This window comes from Marmota flaviventris, chromosome 1 (assembly GCF_047511675.1).
Source record: "Marmota flaviventris isolate mMarFla1 chromosome 1, mMarFla1.hap1, whole genome shotgun sequence".
Taxonomy (NCBI): domain Eukaryota; kingdom Metazoa; phylum Chordata; class Mammalia; order Rodentia; family Sciuridae; genus Marmota; species Marmota flaviventris.
The window spans coordinates 24682404-24695839 of NC_092498.1; the positions used below are offsets into that span (position 1 = coordinate 24682404).

At 34.6% G+C, this 13436-nt stretch overlaps 1 protein-coding gene across 1 annotated transcript in view; it reads left to right on the forward strand.

The window, feature by feature from the left end:
* Window positions 1-13436, forward strand: part of LOC139701342 (transportin-3-like) — a 58324-nt gene that overhangs the window by 24274 nt on the left and 20614 nt on the right. The window contains 8 exon segments of the mRNA XM_071612031.1: window positions 2060-2203; window positions 4577-4752; window positions 5356-5494; window positions 7167-7313; window positions 9118-9225; window positions 11010-11101; window positions 13025-13058; window positions 13060-13165. Coding sequence (XP_071468132.1) covers window positions 2060-2203; window positions 4577-4752; window positions 5356-5494; window positions 7167-7313; window positions 9118-9225; window positions 11010-11101; window positions 13025-13058; window positions 13060-13165 — 946 coding nt within the window.

Here is a 13436-nt window from a genome sequence, read left to right on the forward strand (position 1 = left end):
ACTGAAATATGTTAGTATTTTAATCCTTTCTAAAAACCTTAAGGCATTTTAGTGTTCCAAAGTCTGCATTAATTTAATTTTTAAAAATAAGCAAACTGTGCTTAAAGCTAGCAGAATAATATTTTAAAGGATGATGGATGATTCTGTTTCCCTGTGCTCTTTTAATATTTCCTGGCACTCTTTGGTAATATACTATTTACTATCATTATATACTAGTATATAATAATATTCTGTGCAAGGTCATTGATGTACTCTTACATTTAAATGTCTTTGAAATGTAGGAAGTCCTGGATTAGTAGTAGGATATTCTGTACATACAAGCAAATAGAGAAATTTGGGAGGTAGCAAGAGTGTTGAAGTTAAAATCATAGACTTTGAAACTAGACTTCTTAACTTTGAGTCCTATCTATGCTGTATCATTTTTTTTTTTTTTTTTGAGAATTTTAATATTTATTTTTTTTAGTTCTCAGCGGACACAACATCATTGTATGTGGTGCTGAGGATCGAACCCGGGCCGCACGCATGCCAGGCGAGCGCGCTACCGCTTGAGCCACATCCCCAGCCCCTATGCTGTATCATATTGAGCAAGTTACTTACCTCCTCTGCTTCAGTTTTTTAATCTATATATTTAGGATATAGTATCTATTTCACTTTGTGGGGATTGAGTTAATAATACTTGTAAAGCTCTTAAAACTACATGGCACACAGTGACGTCTCAGTAAATTTAATTAGCGAATTTCTTTCTTTACAAAGCAAATAGTCTTACCCCTCAGTAAACATTAGTTATGATGGTCACCCTTTTCATTATAATGTTCCTCTTCTCCTAAAATGTAACGGCCAGGAAGAGGCAGAAAAACAGAAGGAAGCAAGTATATTCATATACTTGTACGTCCTTTCTTTCTGTCTTCTTAGTAGAAAAGTTTGGTTTAAATTTTTTTTTTTTAGTTCTTTAGATCTAAATATCTTAGGTAGTATTATGTGGAAAGGAACGTGGTGTATAGTCATATCTAAACCCATCACTTCTCTTCATCTTTGCATGCAACCTAGCACTTCTTTGGAGGACAGTGATAAAAACAGTCATCTCTGGTGTACCTTGTGAGATAGATAAAGCTCTGAATCTGGAGGATTTTCCTGTATAGTTTATATCTACAGTGTAAATATGAATACCAGAATTTTATTCTTTAGATTGTGGTTGCCATAAACTTACTTGAATCATCTCTCTCTCTCTCTCTCTCTCTCTCTCTCTCTCTCTCTCCTTTTAATTCAAACTAATTAAGAAGCATGTAATCATTATTGCTCGATAATGCATACAGGGCTATTTGGAAGTACATGCACCAGAATTGAGGTCTGGTTTGATAGCGTGTTATGGGATTCTACTGTCCCATAGCAAGGAAAGGACACAGTGCCTTTGCCTTGTGCATTCGGAACCCCACTGCAGTTTTGTTGTTTCAACTTACTGCTGGCCAAAGCTTTCTTGAAACATTCTTCATCTAGAAAAAGTTGCATTACACTTTACTTTGGTAAAAATATATACCCCAAGAATGGGTTGCTAAGAAAAAAACAGTGGTAAGTTTTGGTCTGACTTCTGTTGCATCTGTTTTACATATAGTAATGTCACTTTCTGTGGAATGACATATTTATTAGAATATTCAGGTGCTGAAGCATTGGCTTTTCATGTAGGAATATACAGTGGTATGCCTCGTTCATTTGTTCTATGAAAGTTGGGTATGTAGATAGCTAAATGTTACTTTAAAAACAATTATTTATAAAACTACATTAATGGAGAAGTGGGAACTTAGAAACTTACTAAGTTATTTTTGAAAGAGCTCTGTTTTTGAAATATGTCTGTGATCTCTTTGTATCTCAATTTCCCATTGAGAAACAGGAGGCAATAGTACCTTCCTTTAGAATTTTAACGGGGAATAAATGGCTTAGTGGTGTTAAGAACTGTGGTACACACTACGTACTTTCAACTGTTAGCATTTTTATTGTCCTTATCATTGTCCTTTTAAGATGATCAACATTATTTCTTTTAACTTTTTTTTCCCCTTCTATTCAGATGACTTGTGTAGAAAAAGCAGGAACAGATGAGAAAATGCTTATGAAGGTCTTTCGCTGTTTGGGAAGTTGGTTTAACTTGGGAGTTTTGGACAGTAACTTCATGGCTAACAATAAGTTACTAGCCCTTCTTTTTGAGGTTTTGGTAAGTAAGAGCTTTGCTTATCATAGTATTCCTAACACATTTACTTTTTTAAAAAAAATATTTATTTTTTAGTTTTAGGTGGACACAATATTTTTATGTGATGCTGAGGATCGAACCCAGTGCCTCACGCATGCCAGGCGAGCGTGCTACCCTTGAGCCACATCCCCAGCCCCTACCACATTTACTTTTAATAATCTAGGACATAATGTGTTTTTAAATTTCTGCACAGTGACTGGAATGTATATTTTAGGAAAGTGGCAGTGTCCTTTCCTTGCTATCAAGTACCAAATTGATGGTATCATTTTTAACTCAGAATTTAGGGTAGAATAAAGTAAAATAGCATATTTTTAATAATGGTCACAGTGTCTTTGACATTACCATGACATAATTACTTGTATATCAAATATTTTGAAAAAAAACAAAACAAAACAAAAAAAAAAACGAGAGGACCTAAAAAATCATCCTTAGTTTTGCATCCAGAGATGATTGTAGATCAGAGTATTATCTTGAGATAGTTTATTTTTAAAAGTTCCTAGGGTGGAAGAAAGGGGCATGGGAATGGAAAAGACAGTAGACTGAATTAGACATAACTTTCCTATGTTCACATATGAAAACACGACCAGTGTAAATCTACACTATGTACAACCACAAAAAATAGGAAGTTATACTCCATGCATATATGATATGTCAAAATACAGTCTACTGTCATGTATAACGAAAAAGAACAAATTTTTTAAAAAAACAAGTTTCTAAATATAAACCAGGCATGGTGGCCCACATCTTAATCCTGGCTACTCAGGAAACTAAGGCAGGAGGGTCACAATTTCAAGGCAAACTTGAGCAACTGAATGAAGCCTTGTCTCAAAATAAAATAAAAGAAAAAACAAAAACTAAGCAAAAAACCCACATAAGTTTGATTACCTATGAATGGAGGAAAGTCTCGAGTATATACACTTCAGACTTAATAGTGGTGACTTCTGGGAATTGGGATCTGGGTAAGAAAGAAGTTCAGTAGTATGTAAGGATTATATTATCTACTCTACTGATCTCATGTCAGGACTCCACTGCCACTTAAATTGAGAGTATTTCCATAGTTGAGGGTCAAATATATTCTCATTTTTTACATTCATTGAATGGTTGAAAATCATGCCACATTTTAGTTTGCTTTATATTTATAAGTTACACAGCTTTCTTGTGTAACTTCCCTCTGTAGTTCTTTTTTTTTAAGTTATTTAAAGATAAAAAGAATAAATTTGAGTATATATCTCAAAAGAATAAATTTGAGTATGTATCTAACTTTTAAAACATGGTTATATAATATCTTTGAACCACCATTTTTTTTTTTTGAGAGAGAGAATTTTTTTTTTTTTTAATATTTATTTTTTAGTTTTTGGCGAACACAACATCTTTGTTTGTATGTGGTGCTGAGGATTGAACCCGGGCCGCACGCATACCAGGCGAGCGCACTACCGCTTGAGCCACATCCCCAGCCCCCACCATTCGGTTTTAAGAATAGGGTAATGAATAGTTTGCATCTTGTTGCTCTCCTAACACTGCTTATGTAGCATTTTTCCCTCCTGGTGATTCTAAGTTTCCTGGTTTTTGTTATTCAAGAAAAACTAATATGCCTTCATTACATTTTTCCAGCCTCTCATCTGTACTCTCTTTAAGTAGGAGCCTTGCATCGTCCCTTCTTGTACCTTCTGAACTATACTAATTTGTATCAGTTGTTCTTTAGATCAGCTCCCAAATGGTCATCCTTGGATTTCCCTTTTCTATGCTTTCTAGGTTGAATAAAGTAGTTTTTGAACCTACTCAATGAATTCCTCAGAAAAGATGCACAGAAAGTGAAATCAGAATTTCTGCATGCCCAAGAAATATTTTTATTTTGTTTTCATACTTTGGCTAAGTATAGAATTCTAGATTCAATATATTTTCCTTCAGAATTTTAGAAGCCTTGCTCTCGTTTTCTAACATGCATCATTGTTAATGAGAAGTTAGAGGACTCTATGATTTTTGATCATAAGTTACCTCCTCCTTTCATCCCAATAAGTTTGAAGAACTGTTATTTAACTTTGGTATTCTGATTTCACAGTGATATGTTTGGAAGTTGTTGAGCCCTTTCATTTTACTTAGTACTTGAATATCAGAAAGAGTATGGAAAAGATTTCCAGAGATAATAATAGGGCTAATAATAGACAACATGATGATAATAATAATAGACAACATGATGTTGTCTTATACAAGGCAGTGACTACTAGGCTATTAGATATTTAAAGTACATAACATGTTCAGAAGAAGCTATAATTGTTTTCCTATTACTTGTATTAAAATGATCATACTTCTTACTTTGCTGTTCCTGCTATCTTCCAGCAACAGGATAAGACCTCATCTAACCTACATGAAGCTGCTTCAGACTGTGTGTGCTCAGCTCTTTATGCCATTGAGAATGTGGAAACTAACTTGCCATTAGCAATGCAACTTTTTCAGGGAGTCCTGACATTGGAGACTGCCTATCATATGGCTGTGGCACGTGAAGATTTAGACAAGTGAGTAATTATTTAAGATTGGAGCTCTGAATTTTTTAAAAGTCTGATCTTTTATTTTTTACTTTTGTGGTGCTAGGGATTGAACCTAGAGCCTCACACAGGAGAAGTACTCTATATTTAAGCTACATCCCTAGCACATTATGTTACTTTTTATTATTCATCTATTGTTTATGATTCTTAGTGGCTCTGTGTAAATATTAAAGTAGTGCATCCTAAAGATACTTTGATTCTCATGCAAACTTAGAAGTGGCAAGTTGGATGCAGAAGAAGTTGTATAATTACCAATTATGCAAAGTTTTTGCACAAAAGGAAAGGCTATAAAAATTAGGGAAAAGACTTTAAAATATCAAGTGTAACTTTTAAAAATGTTTTAGTAATTGAGAATTTGACTTATTCCTTGCTTATCTGTGGAGAAGTAGACAGTCTAAGTAAAGGTATCTACAATAGAGATTGTGATACAGCATAGCAAAGAATCACTATATGTGTCTTAAGCTGAGGACTATGAGAGAGAGAGAGAGAGAGAGAGAGAGAGTGTGTGTGTGTGTGTGTGTAAACAATAACCAGATTTCTGACTTGCTACTCTCATTCTTTTTTCTTCTACAGAGTTCTGAATTACTGCCGTATTTTCACTGAACTATGTGAAACTTTTCTTGAAAAAATTGTTTGTACTCCAGGCCAAGGTCTTGGGGACCTGCGAACTCTGGAATTGCTTCTTATTTGTGCAGGGCATCCTCAGTATGAGGTAATGTCTTTAATATGCTAAGACCATCATCTCCAAGTTGTGTATTGCATGTTGTTTATATTCCAAGGCCTCATCCCTCACCTTGTTTTCTTGAGAAATTATATTCTTATTTTTAATTAATGTGATATGGGAGTTCCCTCTGTATTGAAATTTTTCAAAAATTGAGTTTCTACTTTATATCCTTTTCCATTTTTTTTAACCTGGTTTGCTGGATTGTCTGTTGTAGGTCCCTCAAAAAACCTATTAGAAAAGCTTATTGCTTTTTCACTGAGTCCCCTTTTCAGCTGTGTTGATTCTCTAGAGCTTTGCAGTTTAAAACTACATTGTTCATCAGCTTTCCATTACTGTAACAAAATACTTGAATAATCAACTTTTTAAAAGAGGAAAGGTTTATTTTAGCTCACAGTTTCAGATGTTTTAGTCCATGTTTTGTTGGCCCTATTGCTTTGGGGCCTGTGGCCCGGCAGTAGTAAATCATGGCTGTAAGTGCATGGCCAACAAATCCCAGCTGTGTGCAAAAGAGGAAGAGGAGGGCTAGGGTCTCTACCTCTAGGGGCATGTCCTCAGTTACCCAACTTCTTTCATTGGACCCTTCCTCCTAAAGGTTCCACCACCTCCCAGTAATGTTATGGAATGGATGGAGACCAAACTTTCATCACATAAATCTTTGGGAGACCTTCAAGATCAAACTATAACATATACTGAATCCTAACTGAATCTCCACAAATCTTCACATGTTAGATTTTTCTCCACATGAGGGATGTGAATGAGAAAGGGATTGAAAAGGCTATCTTTAAGACATTTGCCTTGCCCTTTGGTGAGGATGGGGTGATAACTAGAATCAAATCCAGGAACATGATGCCACTGAGCTATAGCCCCAACCCTTTTTATTTTATTTTGAAACTGGGTCTTGCTGAGTTGTCCTGCCCTAGTCTCCTGAGTGGCTAGGATTATAGATGTGTACCACTGCACCTGGCAATACCCTGCTCTCTTAAATTTGGAGGTTAAAACATTTTTCTTCATTTACCTCCTCTTTATAGTATAAGAAATGTGAAAAAAGTGCTTCCAAGTTGGATATTGTTTTGAGTGTCTCTATCTTGGATTCTTGATGGGAAAAGAATGGTAGGGCTGCCTCTTAATTGTGATTACTTGTAGGCAAAGCACGTTTGTGAATCTCCATCCTTTTTCTTTTATTACATAAGAGAAGTTTATTTGTTTTGTATAATTTCATGAGGACAACTAGATTTGAATGAAACCCAAATTATCATTTTGGGGAGAAGTATAGCACCTCACATATAATGACAGGAGGCTGACTCAGTTATGTTCAAGGAATTAACATGGTTTGGCGGTAAGAAATGTTCTAATCTCAAAAATATATTGAAGTGATATAATAGTTTGGGAAAAATACTTTTAAAAGCACTTCATCTCAGTATCTATTTCTCTAAATTCAGAATCCAATATAACTTTAGAAGCAGTTATCCCAGGAGTAAATAGGAAAATGTAATCTAATCATTCTAAATGTAGGTGGACATATTTGAGGTCTAGAGAAAAGGGGGACTCATTAACTGGTCCTCAGGTAAATCTTTCTTATGTGGCCTTAGAAATAATAAAACTGACTGAATCTATTTCTTTGCCATTCAAATAAGTAATCTTTTCTCTTGTAATCTGACAGGTAGTAGAAATTTCCTTTAACTTTTGGTACCGACTAGGGGAGCATTTGTACAAAACTAACGATGAAGTTATTCATGGCATCTTCAAAGCTTACATTCAGAGGCTGCTTCATGCCTTGGCTCGACACTGCCAGCTAGAACCGGACCATGTAAGTTTCCTTCTCTACTTCTTCATATCTTAATTTTCTCCTCTTTTCAGTGCTAATTTGGAAAGAAACTGAAAGATAGAGAATAGAGCTGATAGAATCTTCTGATTTTTGTCACTTTAGGTTACAGTGACAAAGTCAGTAGCAATATTAATAAAGACAAATTAGGCTTATGTTCACAAATATTGCTCTTGCTGAGACAGTAATTCTTTTCCAAGGATTTATCTTTAAAAAATCCTTCAGAAGAAACACTTTTATGTACAAAATATTATCTGTAAAGGTAGAAAATGATAAATCATGAATAACAGTATAAGAAGAGTGACATAAATCATAGCAAATTGATGGAACATTGTAAAATAATGATTACCGAAAAACAGTATGGTATGCTAAGAAAAAAAAAAATCAGAATGAGGAGCTTTATACTGTTTTTTAATAGTGTAAAATGTGTGCTTAGATTAACAGAAAAGGGAAATATTTGTGAAGGTATTGGACATTTCATGACTTCTCCCCAGATACATACTTTTATTTATATTATTTATACTGACTTTATAATTTAAGAGAAAATATAGAAATAATATATTAGCATATAAGAAAACATACTAGAAATATTACCAAATAGTTCGTTGGAAAACTCTTGAGCCTTTTTTCTTAGTCTCTCCCAAATTTTGCCTCATTTATTTCATTTGTTTGGTTGATCATTTTAATCTAGGACCTGGAGTAAATTTAATTGATTACCATTAAATTAGACATGGTATTTTTTCTTTCTTTTTCTGGGGGGGGGGGGGCGGGGGTGGTTTGCTAGGGATTGAACCTAGGGCCTTGTACATGCTAGGCGAATGCTCTTGTCACTGACCTACATCCCCAATCTGAATAGTATCTCCATAGAACTTTACTGATGACCTTGTTTTATGATGTTCAGATTTTTTTTTTTAAACCAAGGAATCTTATCTTTACATTTTACTTGGGAGACTGATATGTAAATAAAAAGCAGGGCTTCTGTGGTTTAAATGGTCTTTCTGTTTGATCCTCTTCCCTTTGCTAGTTCAGTGGCACCATTTCCCTTGCAGATATTTTCTTCTAATTGTAACTATACAGTGTTTTATAATGTTATCCATTATTTCATCTGAGACAGCCATCATTTCTTCATCATTCCTCAACCTTAATTTCTTTATATTAATGCAAGGAGGTTGAATGAGACCAACAATTCTTATAGAACTAAGGAATTTTTTCAGGTTTTCATGGCCCAAGATTCTTATACCATGCCCTTAACCATCTCAAAATTATAAATTAATTGGTAACCCTTTATTTACTTATAGAAGTTTGTTTGGATAGGAAGCATTTAAAGTCTAAAATTCTATTTTCTTTGGGAAGTTATTATGATAATGGTTGATTTTGGGAGATTTTGAACACTGAAGCTGTAGTGACTTGTTCAGTGCTTAAGCGCTGACGTTCCAGGAGTAGGCTTATAACTCTTTAAATTTATCACTTCTTCCTAGTCACTTCTGATCACCCCCACCCCTACTCACATTCTTTTTAAAGCAAAACAAAGTGTGTCTTGGGAATACAAAACACACATACACACATAAATGGAAGAATTTCTTCAAGTAAGGGTAGGGGATAAATTATGTTGTCTTACCTTCCCTAACAATTTGGGAGACTCTCTGTAGTAAAATACCCTTGTGATTTAGGCAACTTTGGTTCACTGGCACTTGACTGCTTAATGACTTTTTCTTCTCTATTGATTTTATAGACATCATTGAAAGCCTCAGTGAGTTTAAAATAAATGCTGCCTGATTTGAAATTTCAGGAGGGGGTTCCTGAGGAAACTGATGACTTTGGCGAGTTTCGGATGCGGGTATCAGACCTGGTGAAAGATTTGATTTTCTTGATTGGGTCTATGGAGTGTTTTGCTCAGGTAAGCCTGTTTGGAGATTCTTGAGTCAATTTTACTGATCACCTTAATTGTTTTCACTTCTGTGTCTTCTGTTAATGTTCCATCATATTTCTTCAAGCTTAATGGCTAAATGGAATAGTAGTTATACAGGTGCCTAGCACATTGCCTGGCATATTTAAGCTATGTTTATTTAGTATCTAACAAGGGAACTGCAGTCTGTGGATAATTCAGTTATGGATTACTCTGTTACTCTGGCTAATAAGAGCTATTCCACTTGTGCAGCTAGAATGGAAGATCACAGATAAGCATTAAAGCTTCCAGGATACGTATACGGAATTTGGACTATGTACCAACTCCTGGCAACTCTTTTAGTTATTTGGCATTTCCTTTGTCCACACTTAAGGTTAGATTTCCTGTGCAGCTTCATCCCAGAGGATGACTATAGTAGAGTAGAAGATTCATAGTCCTGTGGTTTTCCTGACAGTGAGTAACATTTTATCTCATAAGGTTACAATCATCATCATTCCACATCACTTAACATTAGCATAATTTCAGGTGGTTTTCATATTTCTGGTTCATACTCTAATGATCTCTGAAGTTTTAGTTTGGATCCTTTGCTATATAGCAATACCAAACTAACCTAAAGGAATTTTGTAGGGAAGGTAACTCAGTCACTTTGTATGTATTTGACCATAATCTGATCTAGGAAGTGTTAATAAACTTATAACTATTTTCATTACAAAGCATGGTTTTTGATTCAACTATGAAGGGTTAGAGATTTCTTAGGAAGTTTAGTGAGATCCCTAGACTCTAGGCAGAAGACTTGGGTACAGATTTTAGCTCTTTCCTCACTGGCTGTGGTTAATTTATTTTAATTAATCATGTTGCCAGGATGTGCTCTGTGGAATAACAGTCTATGAGATGTTTTGTTATGTTTGAGGGAGGAGGAAAGGAGTTAAATTAAGTAAAATTGGGAAATGATCTAAAATAGTATATATATATATATTTTTGGGGGGGGGTACTGGGGGTTGAACATGGGGGTGGGGGTGCTTTATCACTGAGCCATATCCCTAGCCCTTTGTATTTTTTGAGATAAGCCTTTGCTATGTTGCTGAGGGCAGCCTTGAATCCCTGCCTTAGCCTGGGATTACAGGTGTATGCTAATATAGTATATTAAAGCCTCTCTAAGGTCAGACAAGAGAGTTGTTTAATTTTGTCTTTCCTGGTAGTATCTGTTATTTGACCATAGAAGTCTTACTTAGATTAATGTCTAGTCACATTCCATAGGTGACTATTACCTGGAAAATTCTGGACCAGAACATCTCTGATTCCTTCTTAAAAATATTCTTCTTAGATATGGTATTGCAATAGATCCTCCTACTAGGTGCTTTTACAGGAGTTTAGCCTCTATTAATAGTGTTGGTGCAAATAGTTAAAATAGTAGAAAGGTACAGCCAATATACATGCAGAAGATTTATATTGTATCTCCATTTTGAGTGTGTATGTATTTATCAATTATCAAGACCAAAAAAAAGACACTAATATAATATGTTTTGTTTTTCCCATTATACTCATTTTCTGAAGTCTTGATAAATTCTTGTAGGGGGTATAAATGGGTGTATTTCAAATATTAAAATAACAGTTTTAATTAGTGAGAATGTGAAAAATAAAAATATTCATGCCTGGCTGTGAGAGATAATTAAATTTAGAAACAAGGAGCTGGATTTCTTTTAACTAACAATGTTTTTTGTTTTGGTATTCTGTTTTCCTCTTAATGGATCCACAATCCACCTCTTCTTCTCTAGTTATATTCTACTCTGAAAGAAGGCAACCCACCCTGGGAGGTGACAGAAGCGGTTCTCTTTATCATGGCTGCTATAGCAAAGAGTGTTGATCCGTGAGTGTCTAATAAGTCTTTTGCTGGGAATTCTGAATATCAAGAGGAAGGAAAATTACACATTTTTTCTCCTATTTGGTATATGTTTGGAAACTCTTAGAACTTTTTACCTTCTATAGTGTTTTCTAGTGTTCTGACTAGTCCAGGATGGCCTGCATTTCTGTTGCCATGTTTTAACCACACTTTCTAGAGGTAAAATTATTTTACTTTTGATGCTAGGAATAGAATGCTGATTTATTTTTTCCAACCGTGGCACCTTTCCAAAAGTAGGTATAGATCAATAATTCATTAGACTATTAAATTGTTGGTACTTGCTTAAAAGCAATTGAATAGGTATTAATTTGGGTCTCCTGCTTTTTTGATCTTGTGCATATTATCTTTACATATATTTAATTATATTGTATTCCTTTTTTCTGTCTTAGAGAATAATTTGTGAATATCAGAGAGTCAAGGCATAGGCACCATTTCATCTAAAAGAACAGCAATATCTTAAGGGCAGTTGTTATTTTTATTATTGCCATTGAAACTTTTAAGTTATTTCAAATTTGATTTTTAAATTGCTTAGCATAGAAAATCTACTTAAGACATGAAACTGTAAAGACAATTTACTTTGTACCATGAATTTATACATTGGTGTTAATATCTGTTACATTACTTTGTATTTTGATCAGATACCTGCACTCAAACTCTTTATTCAGGGCCTTGATGGGAAGATGGTTAAGGCAGATATTTATTAAAAGCACAGTACTTCTTTCTGAGTTGCCTTTCAGGACTTAGTCACTGATATCTTACATTGTTTCTATATAATAAATATTCACAGAGATAGAGTGGGTTTATTTTTCTCTATTAAGAAGTTCTAGTTCATAATTATATATTATACTATTTGCTTTTCAATCTAATCTGATTTGGTGTTGTTTTAGAACATTCTGAAGGTTTTAAAGTCATTACTATTCTTGCTTGAAAAAAATGTATAGGTAATATTCAGTAATTGGCTTAGTGTCCCCTAGGGAAAAATAAGGTGTAAACGAGAGAAGATTTTTTTCTATTGTTTACTTGCTTGTCAAGCCAACTGAATAATTATAATTTTTTAATCCATTTAAAGGGCTTAATAGACCTTATTGTCAGTAGGGGGTGCACTTGGTCTAATCCAGAATACTTCTTATATTTTAAACATCTTCATTTCTGGATTAAGTCCTGCCACTTTGGGGCATCTTTCACTCTGTTTTTAAAAAAACCTTAGCCAGTAATATTGGACTGGGGATGGAGATAAATTCATGTCACTATAGAAAGTACCTAACTTTAATTTTCCCATGTGTTTCATATTGGAGCACCTTAACCTATTGCTGCAGCTTGTTTTTGTGTTCTTTTATTTTAGTTAGTGAATTGGTCTACCCATACTCTTCTGTTCTTAAAGTTTCCAGTATTCAACCATAAGAAATCTTTTAAAGAATAGCAAGTAATAGAAAGTGGTCTGTGAGAGTTATTCATATTCATTTAGCCATTCAGCAATATTTGTTGGGTGCCTACTATGTGCCAGGCACTGTTCCAGGTTTAGTGTCCCCTAGGGAAAAATAAGGTGCTACAGATATAGAAATAAATGAAATAGATTCTTTAAAAGAAGACATTAATCCCCAGTGAATGTCTGCCTTTCCCACTGGAAGAGCCTCTCTTTGATAGCATCATGAGGCCTTAAACACTTTCCTCACATTGAGAAAATGAAAGTGCTTCTCCTGAAACAATGTTATCTTTCATCTTTTGTGAGGATTTAAGAAACATTCTTACCCAGTATTAAAACACATTTATTTGAATGGTTATTTCTTTAGAAAGAAGCCCTGTAGCAGTATAGTGTTTCACTGTAGCCTGTTATTTGGCCAGAACATAACCTCTATAGTCAGTAACTGAGTGCTTGCTTTTTATATTCAGGGAGAACAATCCAACATTGGTGGAGGTCCTAGAAGGGAGTCGTTCGTCTCCCAGAGACTGTCCATACAGCCGTGCGATACACCAGCATTGAGTTGGTTGGAGAAATGAGCGAAGTGGTTGATCGAAATCCTCAGTTCCTTGGTATGTGTAAACTCTCCCATGTGCTGCTGCTTCTGATTTTCTTTTCCTTGGTTACTTTTATTCTTTTCTTGCTTTCTTTTTTTACTGATAAGTATAACGTTTGTAGACAGAATAAATATATTATAAGTTGCATAGATGACACAACATTTGTAATCTGATCTGGGAGAAGGACCTTTGAAAAATTAGATCTCTAGACAAGGAAAAGGTCTGGTACTTTGCTTAAGGTCTGGTTTTGCTAGTCTTTGGCAAAATGTATGAGTTAATCTGTCTG